The sequence below is a fragment of the Ornithorhynchus anatinus genome, chromosome 20, assembly GCF_004115215.2.
Source record: "Ornithorhynchus anatinus isolate Pmale09 chromosome 20, mOrnAna1.pri.v4, whole genome shotgun sequence".
Taxonomy (NCBI): domain Eukaryota; kingdom Metazoa; phylum Chordata; class Mammalia; order Monotremata; family Ornithorhynchidae; genus Ornithorhynchus; species Ornithorhynchus anatinus.
Genome location: NC_041747.1, coordinates 7,459,246 through 7,482,902, shown reverse-complemented (window position 1 = coordinate 7,482,902; position 23,657 = coordinate 7,459,246). Strand labels below are relative to the sequence as shown.

The 23,657-nt window shown below is 44.6% G+C and overlaps 2 protein-coding genes across 3 annotated transcripts in view; one reads left to right on the top strand and one right to left on the bottom strand.

Annotated features, from left to right (window-relative positions):
- The window catches only part of INTS6 (integrator complex subunit 6), a 55,788-nt gene extending 42,799 nt beyond the window's left edge, over positions 1-12,989 (bottom strand). Inside the window, exons 1-3 of the mRNA XM_029048444.2 lie at positions 12,463-12,989; positions 12,212-12,289; positions 10,986-11,135 (exon numbers count right to left, since the gene is read on the bottom strand). Coding sequence (XP_028904277.1) covers positions 10,986-11,135; positions 12,212-12,289; positions 12,463-12,573 — 339 coding nt within the window. The 5' untranslated portion in view covers positions 12,574-12,989. The remainder of the gene's footprint in view (positions 1-10,985; positions 11,136-12,211; positions 12,290-12,462) is intronic.
- A 9,241-nt stretch (positions 12,990-22,230) lies between these two features.
- Positions 22,231-23,657, top strand: part of WDFY2 (WD repeat and FYVE domain containing 2) — an 82,768-nt gene continuing 81,341 nt past the window's right edge. Inside the window, exons 1-2 of one of the 2 annotated variants that reach the window (XM_039914919.1) lie at positions 22,231-22,281; positions 22,358-22,433. The gene's annotated coding sequence lies outside the window, so the exon portion shown is untranslated. Of the gene's footprint in view, positions 22,434-23,657 lie in introns of both variants that reach the window. The other variant, XM_029048450.1, reaches the window with a different exon arrangement.

The following is a 23,657-nucleotide window of genomic DNA, read 5'->3' as shown; positions in this document are numbered from 1 at the left end:
CATTGAGAAATTAGGAATTATAGCAGGGAAAAAATACCCACATCTTAAAAAGAGGAAACAAATCAAGTACCAATGTTTAAAGACCTGGTGTGTTACTTCACAGTAAAGAAGATACAAATGTTATTGACTAAATATCACCACCAAATCAACACCATTTCTACTAGTTTCTAGAATTGACAAGACTATAAGTGGTACAGAGAGAGCCACTACAACTATAATCAAATCCTCAGGGCAAATTTTTGGTCTTGAAGCCCGAGGACAATGGTTCATCCATAGCTTCTGTCGGGAAACCTCATCATCATCAGAACTGAAATCTCATCTTATTTTAGAGGATTAGAAATACCACCAAAAGTGGATGGTTAATTAGGTGGATTTTTAAAAAAACTTAGAGAATTTTCTTCTCCTAAATATTAACAATACACTTCCTGGAAAAGTGCCCAATAGTTTTCACAAGAAAATCTGCATATGGATTACAAATATGGGGGGAATCTTGTAATGGAAAGTGTGGAACAAGTTAATTAAAAGGATCAAACTAAGAAAAAAAATTTAGTGTGTGGTCTCAAGCACAATTTTGACTACGAACCACACTAAAGGGGTTATAGCAAATATTTCAATTTGATCTGGCCTAAAATGACACTGTTTTACATCCCTCTTGGACTAATAGGGGAAACAGATGCTTGCTTTTCTTTACAAAATATAAAATTTAGCAAAACTGGTGTTTAGAAGACCCCAGAACAATTTTGTTTAGATATTCTGCAGGCACAGCAAGTTTTAGAAGATACTCCCAAGTTGAAAGTCATTTCCCAAAAAAACTAAAAAAAAAAAGCCAAAAAAACAAACCTATCACACCACCTTCTACCATAGCCTAATCTTCAACACTGATGCCATCTTCAGAAATCTCTCTTGCAAGTGCGCGCGCACACGTCTTCCCCCGTCCCTGGTCCATTCCCTCCCACCCCAGCAGCCTTACCTTTGTAATGAGGTAGACCAAGGCTAGTCAAGGAGTCCCACAGATGATGAACTCTGGTCACCAAAGAACTTGTCTTGACCATGCTTTTAGATGGTAACTGTAGTTCTTGGTAAAAGAGGCTGATGGTCTAGATCAAAATCAGTAGGACTCACTTACGGAACCCCACAACCACCCCTAGTTGGTTTTAGGCATTCCGCTTTTCCATTCCAAATTACACTTCTGCTCAACATTGTTTAAAATTTGTGTATTGCCTAAAATGATGCAAATGCAAAACATATCTTTTTATTGTATATGCACTTACTGTCCCTTTTCTAGCATAAATTTATACCAACGATCCTAGAAAACTTGCACTCTGAGTCTAACTTGAGACAGAATCTCGGCACAGAAATAAAACGGGTGTGACTTTTTCTCAAATAACCTCATCTTGAGATAGTCCAAACACACAAGCCATTCTTTTGTTGTTTGGGTGGTTTGGTAGTGTTGGACGACAGATTTCAATTTGGACAGTCTTACTAATGCTTCCTAGTGGCTAAAATCAGAACTTTTATGACACTTCATGGCTAAGCCCAGTTTTTCCCACTTGATAATATTAAAAACTTGTAAGACTACTCAGTTATTCATTAGTTATATTTTACCTACATCTCCACAAAACAGTTTCCTCAGATACGCACTATTACTTTCATTTCAGTGATTCAAGACTCTGAAGAGAGCAAATGTCTCATGTAGACATTTGAGAAAAATGAATTAGTGGAAATTTAAGACAACTTGAAGACTATAAATGCCATTTTCAAGAAGGTAAGTGGACTATGCATATGAAAGGACTCCAAAATAAAAATGCAATTAAACTAAAGGATCATTTTAGGAATAAACTATTTTAACTTTAAGAGCTATTTTTCATATAAAAAATGTGATTACCTCTGAGCATGGTATTAAGACAAGTTATTGAAATTAAAGCATCTTGGCATTTTGTGCTGAGGGTATTATTCTTTCCACCTGAAAAGCAAGCTTACTCTAAGTGTGTGTGCGTGTGTGTGTGTGTGAGAGAGAGGGAGGGGAGGGAGGGAGGGGAGGGAGGGAGGGAGGGAGAGAGGGAGAGAGAGAGAGAGAGAGAGAGAGAGAGAGAGTGTGTCAATACACACGTGATTTACTTTAAAAGAAATAAAAAAGAAGCCTGGAGAAGCAGTATGGCCTAGAGTAGGGGCCTGGGAGTCAGTCGGACTTGAGTTCTAATCACAGCTCTGCCCTTTGTCTACTGTTTCATTTGGGCATGCTACTTCTCTGTATTTCAGTTACCTCATCTGTAAAATGGGGAATAATACTGTGAGCCCCTTGTGCAAAATGGACTGCATCGAGCCTGATTTCCTTTTATCTATCCCAGCTCTTAGTTTAGTGCCTGGCACATAGTAAACACTTAACTAATACCATTTAAAAAAAAAAAAGTAATAATAGACATTGACTTGCCCCCAAATTATCTTACTGAGCTTTCAAACTCTTGCACTGATCCCTAAATATCCTGTACTGTTACATGTATCCGGTGTTAATAAACGTTTCTGAAAAGGGAATGGAGTACACGCTAGATGTCGTAGCAGCAATCAATTTGGCTGAAACTCATGAACTTGATATAATAACTGTTATGCAACCTTCTGAGGCAGAAGAAGCCATCTAACTTCTTCCTATTTGGGTCAAAGATCTTGATGAAGGATATTACTGTGACAAGAGATTCTGTTCTAGATGTATACTTCCGTGTGGGGCTCCAACACCCTACTGTGGCCGGTATAGTAGAGGTTTCAGAGGCTTTTTTTCTTTTTCTTTCGTTGCTTCACAGAACGCTCAACTTCCTACCTTCAAAGGTTCAAAATAACATTATAGTTAAGATGACAGTCATTTATGAGAAATGAAATTTGTAAAGAAAATATCTCTGACAAGGAAAGACGACTTGAGAATTTCCAAATTTTCTCCTGGAATATTTGCTGCAAAGTTACCCATTACCTTTCATTTTAAAATGTTAAGTAGATCCCTTAACCCCTGTCTGGGAGTGGAGGGTTGGAGGAAAAATGGGACTCCTTCCCCCCGTTTTGGTTGTTTTGTCTTTTTACAGTAGAAAAATGAAAAAAAGTGAATTTCCTGACCTCTAATCCCAACATTTTAAGGACTGCAGTAACATTCTTAATATCACCTTACTTTTAGCAAAACATAACAGAAAGGGGATTTAAGAAACATGAAATACGACAGGAGGGGAATGCAATGTCTAGGCCTGTTGAAGTACAATCCCAACTTTTTCTAATTTAATATGTCTTTCAGCAACAGAATTTACCCACTGCCTCAGAATCTTCAATTTTAACAACTTTCTCACTGGAGAATTAACTGACAGAAGCAAAGAACTTTAAAAATAGAAAAATACTCCCATTTACAACATCATGCTAAAGTACCTGAAGGCTAGTCATGAACAAAAACAACAACAGGAAATGGTGCCAACCATGTCCACATTTCCCAAGAAAAGTCATTTTAACCAGAAGGGCAAAACCCCTTACCTGAAGTTAGTCTACATTATTTAAATATAAAATGTTATCACAACTTTAAAAATATATTTTAAAAATATAACGAACAATTGATCCCTTTTTGGCATTTGTTAAGCACTTACTATATATCAGGTACTGTACTAAGTGCTGGGGTAGAAATAAGTTAATCAGGTTGGACACAGCCCACATCCCACATGGAGCTCACACTTTAATCCCCATTTTTATACATGAGGTAACTGAGGCACAGAGAAGCTAAGAGACTTGCCCAAGCTCACACAGCAGACAAGTGGTGGAGCCATAATTATAACCCAGATCCTCTGACTCCCAGGCCCGTGTTTTTCCACTAGACCAAGCTTCTTCTCTAAAATATTATGAATACATCAACTCTTTTAAATAAATCAATGAGCAGTTGTTAGAAATAGGGGGTGCATCTTATTTATGTACTCAAGTTTCCCAATGATTACCTGTACTGTTTAACAAAATTTGAATGCACACCCAATTTAACAAGTTTTGTCTTCCATTTATGAGAGCTTATGTGTTAACACTGTGGGCTGTTTGCACAAAAATAAAAATTAAAAAAAAAACTTAAACATTAAAAGGTGTTTCTCTTAGAGGCATTATTGGTGATAAGACCAACAACAAAAAATTGTCCAGAGATGCAGAACCCCAATCTGAGTTTTTAGTCAGGCTTTATTTTAAATACACCAATAACCAGGCTGAACAAAAATGTACTTTACACGTGGAAACAGCTACTAAAAATATATCTGGAGAAGAATGGGGCAGCAAGAAATATCTGGGCACTGATCAATCAAAAAAAAAAAAATGAAGGTAATTCAATGCAAATGATAAATCTGGATAATAACCAGCATGATTTTGAAAGCAAAATATCATTTTATAAGACACACTGCAACCAACTTCTTTACAAGAATCCCCAGTTAAAAATGTAATAGAAAATTCATAGAGCAAAAATGCTTTTAGCCAGGTCTTGCAACAATTCTGACCTCAAATCACTTTAAATATATGTCTAGATACCCTTCACATTCAGTACTTCAAGTTTGCAATACTGAGGTTAGTTATTTGGGCTTCGTCTTTTCAGCTGTAATTTTTTTTGGTGTCTCATTACTCATATGTAATGATAAGAAAGACAATGTAGCAATTAAGATCCCTTAACTGAGGATCAGAGGCCATTATTTTTGCATTTTCCTTCTTGGACTCATTCTCAGGGGATAGCAATGATTCCCCAGACAAATACGCTAATGGTTCTTGGCTTTGGATTTTAATTTTAGTCTCTTGAAATCCACCAAAAATTTAAGCACTTGCTAAACTACCCCCCAGGAAAATAGGTAGTATATATAAAATTAATTTAGAGAACTTGCATAAAATATTTCTTACCATGCAACTCAGAACTCTTGGAATAAGACCCCAACAGAAAAAACAAATCCAATTTCATATTCACTGTGACCTAAGCTTTATCATGTCGCCAAGTTGATGGTGGTTTAAAGAGCTTTTACAATGAAACTTAGTATCCACTTTGTGGAAAATGTGCTGTTCTACAGCTAAAGAGATTTAAATATACATCTAAATACTTGGGACAGAAATCTGCCCAGGTTAACTTGCCAAACTTGCCATTTATAATTATTAGTAATAAACCTAAAATTAAAGTCCACTTTGGATCCACCAGTGTCACCACAAGCAAATTCTCTGTAAACCGGTGGGGTGCCTAGTTCCATGCAATCCGGAAGCCCTTCTCTTCATAGAGCAAGCAAATATTTAAATGGAAAGAAGTTATACTTGGGCAAAATACACACCAAGACTGCATTTAAGAATAAAAAAGAGACTCCCCCTATTAGTGATTAGTGAAAATTATTATTAGGGGCACTTCATACCTCTGAGAACCTTAAAATGGAAAGACTGATTCACCTATATTCTTTACATTTGTTCCAGAATGTTCAACTGCTCAAACGAACTTCTCTTGGATAGGTTCCCGTGCCATAGAAGTATCAACTACTGTTCTTAACATCTTGGTTGACAATCCTACCTAAGTTTCAGTACTGAATGAGCAAATACCATAATTATATTATTAAAAGTAACAGTCTCTGAATAGCAGGTAATAACAAGAGCAAAACAAAGTGCGAACTGGCTAAATTGTTCTGAATAACCATATAGTGCTCCCTACATCAGGCATTATCACTAAACTTAAAGACAGGTTTCTTGCATGAAAAGAGAGAGAGTATAATATTTTCAAATAAAGTAATTATCCCTTCACATCCTTTCATTTGGTCCTGGTCCAAATTACTCGAGAAGTTTAATCCAGCAAGGAACCCATCTATTTAATTTTGGTTTGTTCCAGTCATGAGAATAAGACTACTCGCTACATTTTCTCAAAAAATGTGATATTTAGAGAGAACATTTTTGATTATTTGTGAAGCTTGGATTGCTCATTTTCACACTCATACCATGTGAAAGATTTTTATGAACTAGAATCCCAGCTGGCATTTCAATTATTTTTGTTTCAATTCAAGGATCATGGGAAATTTAGTTTTGAGCTCTAAAAATTTCTGGATTAAACATAAGCAGGTTAAGAGTCGACAGGCGTTTGTCGGTTTAGGGCGATCAATTTCTTGAGAGCTAACTGTACGCAGAGCACTGTCCTAAGAGCTGGGGAGTGTATGATAGCGTAATAGGACCAATGGTTAGTTTGTAGAGTTTACATGATATGTGAGCACCAAGAGGATGAAATAAGCTTGCAAACTAGTGAAGTCAGATAAAGCAACCTTGGTTAAGGAAGAGAGGTGTAATGCCACGGACTTTTTTTTTTTTTTTTTAGAAAAAGGAATACTGAAAAGCTGTGCTAAGGAAAACAAAATCATGAAAGAAGCAGAAAAACAGGATTTATCTTAAGTACTCTACAGATCTTAAATCCTAATTTTAGGGTTCTTACATGTGCACATGAGGTTTAGATTCATTACTCTAAAAGAGGTGACCACCTACATTTTCAGTTTTGGTATTAATAGAATCAGTCAAGAGACACCGATACCAAACTAAAGGTTCTTGCACAAATATAAGAATAGGATATGAAATGAGAAGAGTGCATCATGTAATTTTGACCGAGCCCTTAAAGGTACTCCACAACAGGCTGGGGTGGACAGCGGGGCTAAATGAAAACAGGCATTATTTTGTTCAAGTAGTACACGAAACATTTATCGGCTATTTTCCCTTTGTTAGGACTGACCATTCAGCCTTGTTACTCACCTGGAAATTTTGCTATTTTTCTCTCTAGCCCAATTCAAAAGACATTATTTCAGTGGAATGACTTTGCTAATTAGATCACACACAATAGGTGAAGTCGTCTTGCAGCTGGTCGCTTTCAATTAGAACGAACTAGTAGAGGCAACAGAAATGTGCAAGGGCCTATATATGCACACTGTACTCTCCCAACTACTCGGTACAGTGCTCTGCACATAATAAGGGCTCAAATTGATGACATACATTTAGGGCCTCCCAGCACATACAAACTAGCAAATAAACTCTAACTTTGGATGCCTGCCAGTTACAGATGCAAAACTTTAAAAATCAAGTCAATGCTTCAGAGTCAAACTGCTTAATCCGGACTAACTCGCCATTACTCTTTCCCAGTCTAACCTAATGGAACCCCTCACATCTCTTTCCAGCTCATTGTTCCTAGGGTTGCAAATCCCTGAGGTTCTTCCACTGTTTAAAAAGAGGTCTAAAGGGATTCCCCCAAGATCATCCTCCCTCAAACATGAATCGTGGGAGTAAAGAACATATTTAAATATAAGATCCATGAAATTTAGCCAATGAGGGGGAAAAAGAATACTCATTTCATCTTGAAAATCTAAATTAGAATTTAGAACTCTGTGACCTCATAGTCTGGGAAAGTGTTTTCTTAAATTCAACACTATTTAAAAAGGCAGCTTTCCTTTACTGCAGTATTTTACCGTATTATTCGTTGGGATACCTGGCATTAGGCAAGTTTCCTCATGCTCAAATGCCATTTAGCGTAAAGCAAGGCAAACATTTAGGATCCTTCCACCGATGTAGTCAACTAAGCACAACAGGAGCACGTCGGCGAAAGACCTTCTACCTAGATTATCAACCTAAGGGGCCGCAACAGTTCATTACTTGCAGATTTGCTTCTACTCAGCACCCTGGACACCCTGGATGTTCTGGATCACACCCAGGGAAAGAAGGGGAAAGGTGTGTGACTGAAAAGAATCAGGGGAGCTGCAGGTTTCCACTTTTTTGTTCAGTTGCTTCTCAGGGATTTTCTAGATTCCAAATGCCTGAAATTTAACTTTATCTTTACCAAAAAAAAAAAAAAGGAAAAAGACAGAAAGACACCAACATATCCATCCCCCACAACCGACACCTAATTCACCTGATGAGTGACAGGATGGCCTAGTGGAAGAGGTACGGTACCAAGAGTCAGGAGACCTGGGTTCAACACTTGCCTGCTATGTGACCGCAGGCAAATCACTAAACTTCTCTGTGCCTGTTTCTTCATCTAAAGAATGGGGATAAAACACCAGTTCTTCCTTCCTCAATGAGCTAGATGTGGGACAGAGGCTCTGTCTCATGTGATTATTTTGTGTTCAACACAGTGTTGGGCACATAGTGCTTAGCGAATACTATCATTATCATTAGGATGATCCTGGGAGACAGGCCACAGCTCTGGTCTAAAAGGGATCCAAATTTAGTGTCATGTTGAGAACAGTAGCAGCTGGGACTATAAAACAGCTCTTACTAACAAGTCAAATCCCTCTGTGCCCTGATCACTCTATTTGTATGAGGGAAAATAGAGGAAAGAAATTGGAAGACCAAACCAGAGCTCTAATATTCGAATACTCTAAGCATTTCCCACTCTCAAATTGCCAGCCTGCTATTAAGTAAAAATGTTCTAACTTTTTAACATTCTAACTTCAACACACTTGGATCAGACCTTGGGCCATGAACCTTTGGACAATTTAGTATTAGGGAAAAGCCCCCATATCCCTAACGGTCAGGGCAAACTCACATTAACAGATGAAGTGAGGCTAAATTAAAGTTACCAAAAAAAGGAGGGAAGGGGGCGGAGGGGAGAAGACAGACACTTGTGGGTGCTTGTGTTGGCGTGCAGACCAGTGTGGCTGTAGGAAAAAAGAACGGCTATGATGAAGAGTCCCCAGCTTTTGGATTGCGAACAGTCAGTTACCCTGTAACGTGTTTTCGCTATGCATTGTGGATAGAACACGATTCAGGAATTAGAGAATGCTCTTCCAACCATACGTGCCTGCCTGGATTGACATGCCTGCTGTGTGACCTTGGGCAAGTCACATAACTTGTCTGTGCCTCAGTCCCCTACCTGTAAAATGGGGATTAAGAGTGTGAGCCCCACATGGGACAGGGACTGTGTCCAACCCGATTAACTTCTATCTACCCCACTGCTTAGAACAGTGCTTGGCACATAGTAAGCGCTTTAAGAAGTACAGTTGTTATTGTTATGAATGCAATTCAGGAGTTAGAGAATGCTCTTCCATCCCTCCACGCCTGTCTGGATCAAATGCCATGTGGTGTAGGGAGAAGCCGATGGCACTGATGCGCAGAACCAGTCAAGGCTTGCGTTCTGTCACGTGATGTCCTCTAGTCTGTAAGCTCCTTGAGGGCAGGGAATGTGTCTACCAACTCTACTGCACTCTCCCAAACACTTGGTACAGTGCTCTGCACACGGTGGGTGCTGAAAAAGTACCACTGATTGATTCAAGCACTTAATCCCTGCATTACAGGAGAACTGATGACATATCACACCTGTTAACCAAGACGAGGTAGAGTGGACTATTCTACCAGCGACAGACAGGCTGCCTTGCAGAGGAAACACAGGCCGCATTTTCTCTGTAAGAACAGTGAGCTCTTCAAAGCGGTATGCCTATCCCTCGAGAGTTGTACTTGTATACGCCTACTTGTCTAACAAAAGGATCAGGGTGTTACATTCGGTTTCTTGTAAATGAAAAGTGTGTGAGGGTTTGGGGGAAGGAGGAGTAAGTGGAAATTATAGCTCTGGAAGGTCAAGAGGTAGGAGGAAAGATATGCCAAAACTAAACAAGTCTACCCTGTGGTAGTGCTTTGCAATTCCTTATAAGAAAAAGGTACTAAGGGGTTCATTTGTTTGATTTTTTTTTTTTAAACTTCTTGCACCAGCGGCCTCATGGAATGATTTACGGAGCACCTTGCATTCCACCATAGCGACCCATCCTGCTGATTTAAAAACGTTGTTGACAGGCTCCAAGAGTAGTCTTGTCTGATCCTCGATCAGATGAGCAGCAGCTGCAGTTCAGGGACTTGGGGACTAGTGCAGGGCTCTTCATAACTTCCAGAGGACCCCTCTCCCCAAGGGGTTGGAAAAAGAGAAACAAACTCCTTAAGCAAGAGGAAAGGCTTTGGTTTCCTGCAGCTGAGATTTTAGTTCAACTAAGTCAGGATTCCACCTGTACCGATAGGCAAAAATCAGACACCTCAAAAAGGAAGGCCAAGCTAGTCTATGTACGAGCCAACTGTGTAAAGTTACTGCCTGGGGAAGGAGGGAAAACTTTTCTTGCCTTTCACAGCAGTAGCATAAAGTGGCTGAAACTCTGCTAGTGCAAGAAACGAAGTGAGGTCTCTGTCACCTTTTTCAAAAAATTTTTGCCTACCCATCCCTACTTCTTAGGGTGTTGTGAAGATAAAATGAAATACTTTGTGTTTAAGCATTTCCGGTTCTTAGAAAGATCCTAGATGAACTCAAGATGGAATTACAAATCCAGCAGTGTGGCCTAGTGGAAAGAGCACGGGGCTGGGAGTTAGAGGACCTGGGTTCAAATCCCAGCTCTGCCATCTGCCTGCTGTGAGACCACCTCTGCCTCGAGTTCCCTCATCTGTAAAATGGGGATTCAATACCTGTTCTCTCCCGTCTATTCAGACGGTAAGCTCCATGCGAAACAGGGGCCGTGTCCAACTGGATTAGCTTGTATCGACCCCAGCGCTTAGTACCGTGCTTGGCACATAGTAAGCACTTAGCAGAGACCACTATTATTATTCTGAAACTTGTTCCTGGATTTCAGTGCTTTTCAAACAATCGCATGCTTTGACAAGCGTAGACAGCACTAAAGCATGAGGAGATTTGACTGATCCGGCCCCAGCAGAATACTTCAGAGATGAAGTCGATACAGGGTTCAAAAGTGGTGACCGTCTGTACCTTGTGTTAAACCACTCTAGAGTCTGATTTCATATTATGAATGGCATTTTAAGAAAACTAAGGAAATGCATAAAGTCATCAAGTCCCCCAAGTTTATCTTGATATGCTGTTCGTTTTAAACTGAAACAGGCCGGTAGTAGCTTCCGACTACTTCGTTTCGTTTCAGGTTAAGAAGGTTTAGTTCAAGCTTGTTTTGGGGGGGGGGGTCTTTTCTGAAAGAGAAAGTTCACTGGTTTCCACCCCACCTTCCCCTTAATATTCAACCTACCTGCCCATAGTTGTCTATGCCAGTTACTAATCTATTTAAATTTAATAAATCAAAGGCTGTCCTTAGGGATTGGCCAAGGGTCGTAAGTCCTTCGGCTTGAAGGTTTTTCAGTTCGTTCATAAACGTGGCGTGGTTTTCTTTCCATCCAGCCTGAAAAGAGAAACACAAAAACATCCTTCACTAAGTCGGTCCTAAACCCGGAGCCGGTCGGAACTTAAAGGCCCCCTAAAAGTTACCGGGACAATGTGGCTCCTCTTAACTGTTGGCGAACGGAGGAGGGGGGCTCATCCGTGTTCCCTAAACCGTACCGGACCCCACATCGGCTCTCCGAAAAGGGATTCATCGCCTCACTGCGGAGTGGGGGCGGGTGGGGAGTTCACTTCATCCCCCACAGGAGCGGATGGAAAGCAACTGGTGCAACTTCGCAGTCGGCAGCTGCTTCACTTATGATCCGTCATGTGGAGCCCCGAAGGGTCCTCTTTTTTAGATTTCTGAAGGGGGGCGGGGGGAGGGTGGGTGTCACGCTTCGACTAGCACCGGCCCTGTCAGCCATCGGGGCAGGTAAACCGGCTTCCCGGGGTGTGGAGGGGGAAGGTGCGGAGAGAGTGGGCGGGGGTCGGTTCCCCTGCGGGAACTCTGGCTCGGGGGATCTGGCGGTGGAGGATGTGGTGGTGGAGGATGTGGTGGAGGATTTGGGTGGTGGTGGAGGAGGATTTGGGTGGTGGTGGAGGAGGATTTGGGTGGCGGTGCTGTCACTTAGGCTAAGTTGAACAAATATCCCCCAGAGTGCCTTGCTGCCGCTGGGGCCGCCGCCGCCGCCGCCGCCGCCGCCGCTTCTCCTCCCAGCGCAGCGCCGGGGAAATGTCGGCCATGTTGCTGGCAGCGCCGCCTCAGCCCCGACCGGCGCCCCCTCCTCCTCCTCCTCCTCCTCCTCCCGCCGCCGCCACAAGTTGCGAGGGAGGGGGTGGGGGGGCGAGCCGTGCGGAAGGAAGAGGAAGGGTCTTGGCCGGGGGGAGGGGGGTGAAGGAGTGGGGGGTCGGGCGGGGAGGCTGAGGGAGGGAAGGAGGGAGGGGGCCACGACACCCGGGCGAGGAGGGGAAAGAATCGAAAGGGAAATGGCCAGAAGCGGAGACGGGGGAGGACCACAATGAAAGGGGGCGGGGGGGGGGGGGGGGACGGGGGACAGAAGAAAGGAGGGAAAGGAGGGGAGGGAAGGGGCTGCTTACCTTGATAGCGTAGGGGGGCTCTTCGAAAGTGACCAGCATATACCTGTCTCCTCGGCTGGCCGGATCCCGGGCCCGGAGCTGCGGGGCACGGAGCCGGTCAGCGGGCGGCCGGACACCGGCCCTCCCCGGTCCCCAGCCCCCGGCGGGGGCCCCGCCACCCCGCACGCCCCGGCCGCGGACGGACCTCCCCCCCCCGACCCCCCGCAGCCCCGGGGGCCGCCCCGGCGGAGGCGGCCTCGCCCGCTCGGTACCTTCATGAAGGTCTCTACGGCGCCTTTGGCCGTGTCCAGGTAGGTGGTGCCCAGATGGCTGCGCTGGTTCATAGAGGCGGACGTGTCTATCAGGAACAGTAAGATGGGCATAGCGCTGGCCGGGGACCCCGGAGCCCGAGGAGGAGGAGGAAGAGATGGTGGAGGAGGAGGAGCAGGCGGCGGGGGCCGCCGCCGCTACATCGGAGGGAGGGGGGGAAGGCGGCCCCCGACGAGGAAAAGAGGATCTGGGTGTCGCCCCCCGGGCGCGGGGAGTTTCTCCCCCTGCTAGTTGAGAGGAAACTCCCGCTCCCCGTCCGAGCGCCCGTCCCCCGCCCCGGTGCCCGTGTGTGTCCCGGCGGAGAGCGGCCCGGCGCCCGCCCCCCGCCCCCGGCGGTGGCGACTCGGGGGGCTGAGGGGTGGGAGAAGGGGACGGACGGGCGGGCGGACGGGGGAGGAGGGTGGCCGCGGGGCTGTGGGAGAAGTTTGAGGGACTCTCCCCGCCGGTGTCCCCACTTCCCCCTCCCCTCCTCTCGCTACTGAAGCGCTTTTCTCCCTCACGCTCCGCTTTTAACTCGGGCAGGGGCTGCGCGGGGGCCTCCCCCCGGACACGTCCCCCGCGCCACGTGACGCGCCGCCCCGCTCCCCGATAGGCCGCCGGCCGCCCTCGTTAGCATATTCAAACAGCGGGCGGGGCCGGGGGGCAGTTAGTGAGCACGCGCGGAGGCGGGGGCGGGAGCGGGAGGCCGCCTCGGGCGCGCGCACAAAGGCGGGCGCCGGCCGGCCGCTGGGGCGCCTGCGCGGTCGGCGCCGAGGCGGGGGGGGGAGGAGGAGGAGGAGGAGGAGGAGGAGGAGGAGGAGGAGTGGGGGCGGGTGAGCGGGAGGGGGGCGAGGCCCGACGTCTGAGGCGACGGGAGAGGGAGGGTCGGCCTCGAAGCCGAGGTGGGGGAAGACGCCCCGGGGAGGAAGGGGAAAAGGGACCCGGCCTTTCCCGACGGGGGCTCGGTCCTCGGCCTCCAGGGAGCGGGCGGAGGGGAGGTGGTTTGTGAGCCCGGCCCGCCTCCCAACCCTCCCCACCCCCGAGCCCGGCCTTCCTCACAGAACCAACCCTCGGGCCCCAGGGACAGGACGCCCCGGGCCCGGGCCCGGCCCCGGCCCCGTGAGGGAAGGGAGCACATCGGGCCTCCCGCTCCGCTCACACCCGGGCCTCCCGCTCCGCTCACACCCGGGCCCCCCGCTCCGCTCACACCCGGGCCCCGACGGATGGCTACCTTTGGGCCGCCCTCGACCAGCCTTTCCTGTCGTCCCTTGCGTCCACCGAGCGGCGTGGCTCAGTGGAAAGAGCCCGGGCTGGGGAGTCGGAGGTCATGGGTTCGAATCCCAGCTCTGCCCCTTGTCAGCTGGGGGGGGGCTGTGGGCAAGTCACTTCTCTGGGCCTCGGTTACCTCATCTGTAAAATGGGGATTAAGACTGTGAACCCCACGTGGGACAACCTGATTCCCCTGTGTCTACCCCAGCGCTTAGAACAGTGCTCTGCACAGAGTAAGCGCTTAACAAATACCAACATTATTGTTATTATCATCTCCAATGGCCCCCACAACCTGACCTGAATGCCCCCGCTCAGGTCTTCCGACCCGAGGGCCTTGGCCCTGAGGAAGGTGACCGGCCTTGGTATGGTGTCCTCCCAAGGGCTTAGGACAGGGTGACCCAAGCCTGGTCTAGTGGTTGGAGCAGGGACCCGCGAGGCAGAGGGGCCCGAGTTCTAATTCCGGCCACTTACCTGCTGGGTGGCTTGGAGCGAGGCCCTTGGCCTCTCTGGGCCTCAGTCACCTCCTCCCTAATTGAGACCTGGCAGTCCCGTGGGAGACGTGGACTGTGTGTCCACTCCAATGAGCTCGGGTCCATCTCGGTGCCCATCACGTCGTAAGCCCTTAATAAACGTCGTAAAAGAGTGAGCGCTCGATAAGCAGCGTGGCTCAGTGGAAAGAGCCCAGGCTTGGGAGTCAGAGGTCATGGGTTCGAATCCCCGATCTGCCACTTGTCAGCTGTGGGACTGTGGGCAAGTCACTTCTCTGGGCCTCAGCGACCTCATCTGTCAAATGGGCATTGTCTGTGAGCCTCACGTGGGACAACCTGATGACCCTGTATCTACCCCAGCGCTTAGAACGGTGCTCTGCACATAGTAAGTGCTTAAATACCAACATTATGATTATTATTATAAAAACCATTGATCTATTGATTGACTTGCTCCCGTGCCACCCTAGTCTGGGATTTTTCTTCGGCTCCCCAGTCAGAGAGAGGCCAAGCTACACCCTAAATTTCACCGTGGAAAGTGAGGGAAATTTAAGCCTGATTCCATGGGGATAAGAGGTACAGATGTCAACTGGCCTTCGGTCCTCAATCAGTAGTATTTATTACTGTGATTAATTTATTACTGGGTGCAGAGCGTATTCTAAGCACCACTCACCACGGGATAGAGAGGCGCACCGAGTCATCCTTGAAAGGTTGTGGAGAGGAATATTTGCCCCAGGCCTCCTAGAAGGATGGAAAAAACATCCAAATAGGTCCCGGTTCTTACATACTGGAGTTGTGGGTAAGGGAAGACCTTATTTACTGCATGCTCTGCTTACAAATGCTGTGCATTTGTTTAGGGAAAGCTTCCCATTTGGGATCCTAATTTGTTTCTTGGAAAGGTTTATAACAAAGCTATAAAGGAGAGCTTTTGTGTGTATTTAGTATTTAGTGTATTATTTCTTATTCACCTAAAGATCACTCATGGAAAGTTTTTTTTTTCCATTATTTTCTAGAAACTGGATTGTGTCCTTTACTAAATGTGTACTTTTTGATATTTCAGGAACACAGATTGGCTCTGGAGCCCAAATAGTTTGTCATTCTACTGTTTTTATTTTTTTCTCTCCACCCATCCATCTCTCCTTTCATCCCCTACCTGCCATAGGATCATCCTCAATCAAACCACAGTGGGTAAGGGATTATCCAGAAACCAAGCCTAATCCATACTCATAACTTCTTTCCCTACCCCCACTCCCCGAAGCCAGGGTTGATTCCAACCAAATCTGTAACTATGAGCTCCCTGTGGGACAGGGTCGCATCCAACCTGATTAACTTGTAGCTACTCCAGTGTTTAGAACAATGCTTGATGCATAGTAAGGGCTTAACAAATACCATTTAAAAAAAAAACAAACAGTAGGGAAATGAATTTAGCAAGGAAGAATACGGAAGTGGAAGCCATTCTTCTTGCTTCCATCTCCTTGCCAAGAAACAGAAAGACAGCAAACAATTGCCCAGATGGCATCCACAGGTGGGGCAGGTCCAGAAGTAACGGTAGCCAAAGGACTGCAGCTTTTTGTAGTTTTTGTTTCTACATTTCAATTTAATTTTCAAGGGCCAATGTCTTACCAAGGATTTTTCCCACGTGTTCCATAAGAAAAATCCCTGAACCTTGTTGAAATTTAGACGCAGACCGTAGAAAACAGCTCCTTCTTCCCTCCTCAAGTTCATCACCGCCTAGGAATGACAGTATAAGTCACCACTCCCTTGGTAATTTACAGGAATCTTCTTGGAAATGAGACTAAGTTGATTTACGGAGATCAGTCAGATTTTGTACCAATATGTTAACTTGGTTTAGAAAGTACTGATAAACCAACAAAAGGGAGTAACTGAACTCATGCCATCTGCACAGGGTTCTCCAAACTGGACTAGCAAGTGTTTCTGGTGGCTTCCCTTTGCCTCTTTATGCTTTTTCTGGCTCTCTGCTTTATGCTTCTGGTGATGATCTGGGTCACTGATAGTGTGGGGAAGAAATGGAAAAAATTAGTAGTTCAATTTTGATTTGAAAATGGCATGGAAATAAGTTGGTGTCATGGTTGCATTTGGGTTTATGGAAGAGTTTATTCTGGCCCTCCCAACTATTTTGAATACCTAGAATGTGTTTAAAAAAAAACCCTAATAGAGAGTAAATATGTGGTTCAACCCTTTATTCCTAGAACTGATCAGATTTTTAAAAATTTTTCACAATTCAACTTTCTGATTGCTTGTTGCATGTCTAGTCCCAATATTGGAGTCCCACTGTAATGGAGAATTTTAATTTCTTCCGGTTTTAGCTGGAGGAAAATGGAAAGGAATAGTGGCTGACCACTGTCTTGAAAAGAGTGGAACAGCCAGTTGAGGTCAGGAATATGGGTAGAGCAGGATAACCTGGATAAAGAGGGAGCTGTTTACTGTTGGCGAAGCATCTCTTCTCCTAGCGATGCCAGTTGTGAATGACAGTTTTAGGTTTGTCGTGGGTTAAACGTGATCCTCCCTGTTTCTTATTTAGGCCTTCAACTAATACAATAACTTAAGCCTGCAGGATGCTGTGTAATTTGATATCCACTCTGTCATATCAGTCAAAAGTATTTGTGTATAGTGTTATAGCATTTCTAATATCATAGGTCCATTCATAATCATAGGAAGTTGGTTGCCCCGTAGGTCTGATCCAAAGTTTTTGCTGTGGACCATTAGCTTGTAAGCTCCTCGAAGGCATGGAATCTTACATTTTCATCAAATTCTCCCAAGGGTTCTGAACACTCCCACTCAGTGATCTGAATACAGTTAGATATTCAGTGAATACTATTGATGAATGAATGACACTTTCAGTCTCCCAAAGAATGTGCTGGACTTCTCGAATTGGTTTTCCCTTTGTCTATCCTTGCATCCCTGAAGTAGTGTGGCCTAGTGGCAAGAGCACAGGCTCGGGAGTCAGAGGACGTGGGTTCTAATTCCGGCTCCGCCACTTGTTTCCTGTGTGACCTTGGACACACAGTCACCAAGTCACTTAACTTCTCTGGGCCTCAGTTACCTCATCTGTAAAATGGGGACTAAGACTGTGAGCCCCATGTGGGACAGGGACTGTGTCCAACCTGATGACCTTTTATCTGTCCCAGTGCTTAGAACAGTGCTTGGCACATAGTAGACGCTTAACAAATGCCATAATTATTATTATCATCATTGGATGATATACCTATGGAACCGAATAGAGTGACAGAATTCAACAGTATTATCATCATCATTGTCATCGGAATTTATTGAGCACGTACTAAGCGCTGGGGAGAGTCCAGTACAGCAGAGTTGGCAGACATCTTCCCTGCCCACAATGAGCTTACAGTCTAAGGGGAAAGATGGAGAGAGATCCTCGGTTGTACAGGTTCCTGGTCAGGAGAAACTGGTACCTAGCCTCCAGTTAATTGGCAGCCTGCAGTACTTTAATTCTGAGAAGCGGCTCATAATCCTCTGCATTTCTTATTGCGCTCATGCTTGTAGAGCAGTCATTACCATATAGCAGGTCTTCTACAGCCAATTAAAAGTGTTTCAATAATGAGTTGCAGGACTTTATTAGGGATGGAATTACATTTTGACGTCAGCTTCCTGACCCTTTGTTGCGTCCTCCAGCATGCCTGCATCGAATAGGTGAAAGAAGACCAAATACTCAGCCCTACATTATTGGTGTCAGGGAGTGGAACAGACAATCCCTCTTCATTCTGATGTGACTGACTACATCATAATGGAATCAACCTCGAGCCCAGAGGGAATTTTTAGGACAGCTAACCACCTTGCGATTCATGGAATCATTTCCAAATTTGAAAACGCTCCAAATCTATTGCATTCTTCCTAAAATATGGGCTCCAAACTGCACACAATATTCCAGGTGTAGATATGCCATAGTGGCAAAACTGTGTCTCTTTTGTTTTGTGAGTCATTTCTCATGAACTAGACATTTCAGGCATGCCATTTACCCTACCTGATGTTCTTAGCTCCCCTTTTCTCCCTTCACAGTAAGCTCAGAATGATGTGAACTTAATTTCCATGTCAGGATCTTTATAGCGTTGCCTATCTTTTTATACTTTTATAACATTTCAAGACTTCTGCCTTTGTTTAGAGCTTTTGAGTCTAGAGAAAAAGAACTATTAAACATTTAAATGGAAAAATGCAGCTATAACCTGGTTAGCACTCTTAATGGGTTCGATGAAAATAGAAGTGCTAAGCCGAAGAGCGCTAAACAAAGTGTAGTGGCTCAGGAAATAAGGTTCAGTGTATTAATGCGCTGCCAAGGTCCAAAAATTTCCCAAAGCAATGTAAATATTTTAAAACCATAAAAAAACCCATAATATGTAGTAGTTACATGATCAAATTGCAGTGAAAATACGTACTAATAAAATACTTTGAGTTAGATATTTTAGGCATTCATATGTAAATATTTAATTTTCACTGTTATCTTTCACATTCTATTCAGCAAAACTGCACCTTCTGCTAACAAAATCGAGATTTATTTTTTTTTTTTTAGCATTTCTTAAGGGCTTACTAGATGCCAAGCACTGTATTGAGCCCTGGGGTAGATGCAAGCTAATCAGGTTGGACACAGTCCCTGTCTCCTGTGGACCTCACAGTACGAATCCCCATTTAACAGACGAGGTAACGGAGGCACAGCGAAGTAAAGTGACTTATCCAAGGTCACACAGCAGACAAGCAGCAGAGCCGGAATAGAACCCAGGTCCTTAACTCCTAGGCCTGTTCTCTTTCCACTAAGGTACTGCTGCTGTGGTTCCCTCCTACTAATTTGAATGTATATTAAACACTATCTAAGTCAGTCCAAAATTCTCCCAAGGTCGAAAGAGAGGGGAAGGGAGGTGTTCCAGCCAAGGTCAACATCGTAGCACATCTCAAAATGAGAGCACTGTAAGAAATACAAGCATTAAGATTCCGTAGCCCGGTCGCATAAGAGAGATTTAAATGGGGATGGCAGTATGCATTAACTCATGCCTAACAGAGAAAACATTCATTCAATTAATTGATGTTGAACAATTATGCACTAAAAGTATAAATGGCAATTCCCAAAATATTTTTGAAGTCATTGATTTTTTAAATGCCTGTATCAGTCAGTAGTATTTATTGAACGCGTGTGTAGAATGCTTTACAGAGCATTTGGGAGAGGATAACAAAAGTAAGATGCACTAGGTCTCTGCCTTCAAGGAATTTCCATCCTAATGCTTAATGCTGGAGGGGGAAAAGACAAGCACGTACTGTTCACAAATAGTCGGGGTAGGAGAAGAAAACTCGGTGATGGTCGAAGGCCATCTAAAAAGATAAATAAATGTACTTAAATCAAGATAAACACAGGTACTATGGATAGATGAAAATAGAGCAATAATGGACTAAAATACTGTAGTTCATTATTTAATGGATTGAGAAATAACATCAATAATGCACCCTGAATAATGACTAGTATTACAACTACTGAATTCATATTGATTTTCTGACTTCTCTGTAGCTACTGGAGAGTAATGATGTTAGATCACCACCAGCCCAGCTCAGTGACTTTGAAAGAGAAGCCATTTTTATCCTGTTACCAATCCCATGAGCTGTGGAGGTCTCTTGATTGGGATTACTATTTTGGATATAATTATTGCACTTATTGATTCATAATGATTTCAAACCTGTCCCTTTAGCTAAGAAGTCATTAGGAACTTCCATTTCCACCTGAAATCATCTCTTCCTTCCCATCAATTCCCCTTCAATAATAAAATGACCCACTACAATTCTAAACATGATGAATCTCACTCTTTGCCCTGTTTTTGAAACAGGTGCCAAGATTTAGCATTTAACTTTTCTTTCAATAGAATCAGATTTCATGCTCGATTCTGATGCCTTAAAGAAATTGTAAAGTGGTTTCAAACTGCTTAATTAAGCAGTAAATCTATATACTGATGAGAATCTGAATGCATAAATCTATTGTACAAATCTTGAATGCATTTCTCCATTACAGATGGTCTTATACCTATCACCCTTCACTTTTCCCAGTAAGAAATGGTATAGCCGTCCTTCTCAGTCCCTTTCTCTCTTTAATTTTGCCTTTGAGCTCTGGTGTGAACTTTGAGACCACTGCCTCTTCAGTTATTACTGCTGATTCCTTAGGTTTATATAGAACATTTTCTTTAAAAAAAAAAAAACACTCAGCACTCATCATATACTTTAATTAGTTCTTGCAATATTTCTGGAGGTAGGGAGGAGACAGAATTACTATCCCCATTGCACAGATTAGGAAAGTGAAGTATGAGTGAGGCAGAGTGTAGAAAGACCAGAATTGCAAAATGGGGAAAGAGGACATATTACTCCTTTGATAGGATCATTTGCGTCTCTGATTGTACGTAAGTTTTAAAGGCAGACTTATCTTGCAGAAATAGGATGCCTTTCACCCTAGCCCTGAGGCAGCTCAACCATTGGAAGCCCTCTGTGGGAGAAGAAAACCAGCACTGCCTGAGTTGCTAGGAGATTTTCTTGTTTTTAAAGGGAATCTCGGGGAGAGGAATGTGCTTTGGCTCTGGGGAAATCCAGTTATGGTTTTGCCTCCCACTTTGGCACCCAGCCGTGATTATGCAAGATACCATTTTCCAACAGCTCCGTTCCTACCCTCACTGGCCTGCTAACCAAAGGGCAAGAAGGGATCTCTCAGCCTGGGTTTTTCGTGGATCCCTAACATGGAAGGAAGTTACTGTTTCCAACTCCTCTACCCTCCCTTAAAAAAAGGGGGGGGGGGGCATTTTTCTGGCCCCAAAAGAACTTTCTGGGACACTAGGAAAGAATGTTAAATTAAGTAGTGGATCATAGTTAATCAAGGGTTAGAACTAGATCTTTTGACTCTCGATTCTGTGCTTGTTTCAGTGAACCCACTACATCTTTCACCATTAACAATTTGGGATTTCTCCTGGCTCAATGAACCCCAGGCTGGGCTTGGCAACTGCAGGGCCCTGCAGAGTGGAGGCGCAAACTTCTGGCTTCCCGACCATCTGGATAAACCGGTGTATAGCACTAAAGCTAGGGTCAAGTCACCATGGGACCAAAAAAGTGAAAAAAAAAAAGATCATACCCAATGTGGCTTAACAGAAGAAATGTTCGCAGCTTCATTCGCAACCCAACAGAGAGGGATTACCAATAACACATTTTGTTAGCGTCCATGTGAATTAGCTAAACGTTCCTTTCGCTTTTGCAGCAATACAAGGGGGGTGTTTTGATGATGGGCATTATTTTTCGTGGGTCTTGGTATCTCTGATTGACATTTCTCTGAAAAGGGGAAAATTCTTTGCTGTCATCACAGGTTCTCATTTACTTCCAACTCTTTGATTTAACACAAAGCGCTTAGGATGCTTTTACATTATATCCTCCTTCACCTCTATTGTGTCAGTACAGCATTTTTGAGGTAAGGCACGTGCCAACTAGATACAGGCGTGGATCCCTGCATCACAGTGCATTGAGAGCCACCTGCCTGGGTCACTCACTCTTTTTTGTGAAAAGATATTAGCTACCCTATGGATCAAAAACATAACTTCAGTTTATACTATCGTTCGTCTGAGAAGATGTGTTTCAATATGCAGCTCCTCAGTGAAACTTTCAGGAATCAACTGTGTCATAGTTGGGAGGACTGAATTTGTTGGCTTAGGTAGGAATTCCTCTTGCCTACCTAATTCAGGTACTGATTCAGGCAACAGTCAAACTGGGTTCAGAAGCCGTTTTCCCATTAATCCTTACTCTGGGAGAACCTGCTTAAGCAGAAGAGTCATTTGACTCACTCAGAGTTTCCCAGGGCAGTAGCCAGAGAGAAGGGCAGGGCTTGGGAGTTTGTGGCCATGTCTAATGCCAGTCTGTCAGTCAGACACACGGGTTGGCATCATGATTTCCTGGGTGGGCTCTAAAGTAGGTGTGTTTCCTTTGTTTTCACAGGGACTCATCCACAGAGGGTGGCTTCTTTTTGATGCCCTGTGCAAAAAACAGGTAATTCTGCTGGAACGGATCCTCTTTGAAACCAACAGTGACATACCCCAAACAAACTCAGCCTGTATCTACCCAGGTAAAATGAAATAGAGAGTTGAAGAATCCTCAGAAATACCTGCATTTGTCTTCTGAGCTTTCAAAATTTGATCAAGGTAAGAAGCAGTTTTTCAACTCTGTTCACCTGGCCCTGGTGGCCACAGTTTAAGAGCTTTTGGGCACATTTTCTTCCTCCACCTTTCCCGACCTCCTTCCTACATCCCAATGTAAACTAGACCCTCCTAAGACAAGGGGGGAAACAAGCTGTCCTAGATTCTCCCTTCCTCTCCCTTTTCCCCAAAATTCTCCCTTGCCACCCTACAGGAGTCTCTTCTCCGTTCTGAAAGATAATTTCGAGAAGAGGAGGCCTTTGTTGCCTTTTCAGATTTAATCTCCATTTTATGGCAAAGAGTTCTTCCACATATGAGGCATTTTAAAAATGTGTTTTCCAGACATGACCAGATAAGTTAGACAGATTTTTGAACGATGCAGTATAGTGATTATATTTCAGGGACTGGCGTGCCTTTTTTTTTCTTTTTCTAAGAAACCCAGATTAGTTTACAAATTGCATTGGGCTAATAGTTCTCACTGTAAAGTGAACATATCCTAGGAAGTCAAAATAGGATGTGGTCAGACCCTACAGGAGGCAGGGCGGAGGGGGGTTGGGCGGGAGGGGGGAATGTGACACACACATAAACCAACACACATGGACACAAGCACAGACCTAGAAGGATACCCACAGAGCTCTCCCTCAGCCTTTGACCATGACTGGCAACACCTTCACTTGTACTGCTAGTTGTCCCACGCTGTGGCTCCTGACCCCGCCATCTCTGCTCATGCTGTGGCAGCAGAGGCAGTTTCTGGGAGGGTTCTAGAGTGGCAGGAAATCTGTCATAGTGGCAGTGCCAGGAACCCCTAGGAAACAGCCCAGGAGAGACCAGTTAAGCCAAAGAAATGACAGCAGCGATGCTGGCAGAGGCTGGGGAAGGGGGAATCTGGGTGTTCCTCTGCCACTCTGTCACCTCCTTGTGCGGTTGCCGCGCTCAGGCCCCCCTCTCTTTACTTCACTCTGGCCAAGAGTAGGATCTTTCTGGGGTCTGCAAGACCCTCAAATTCATGACCATTTTACCTCATGCGGAATGTCACGCTAACCCACCCTTGCATCTGACGGCTTGACAACCAGGGTAGGGGTAGGGGGACAGAGGGGAGACTCTCTTTTCATACCCAAGTAGAGTTAGGGAGGGACTGGGTGTGCATTAGCCCTCAAGGAGAGCACGGCTGGCACTTGGTGGGGTAGAAGGAAGAGGGAGAAGAGTGGCAGGTTCGGTCTGCAATCATAT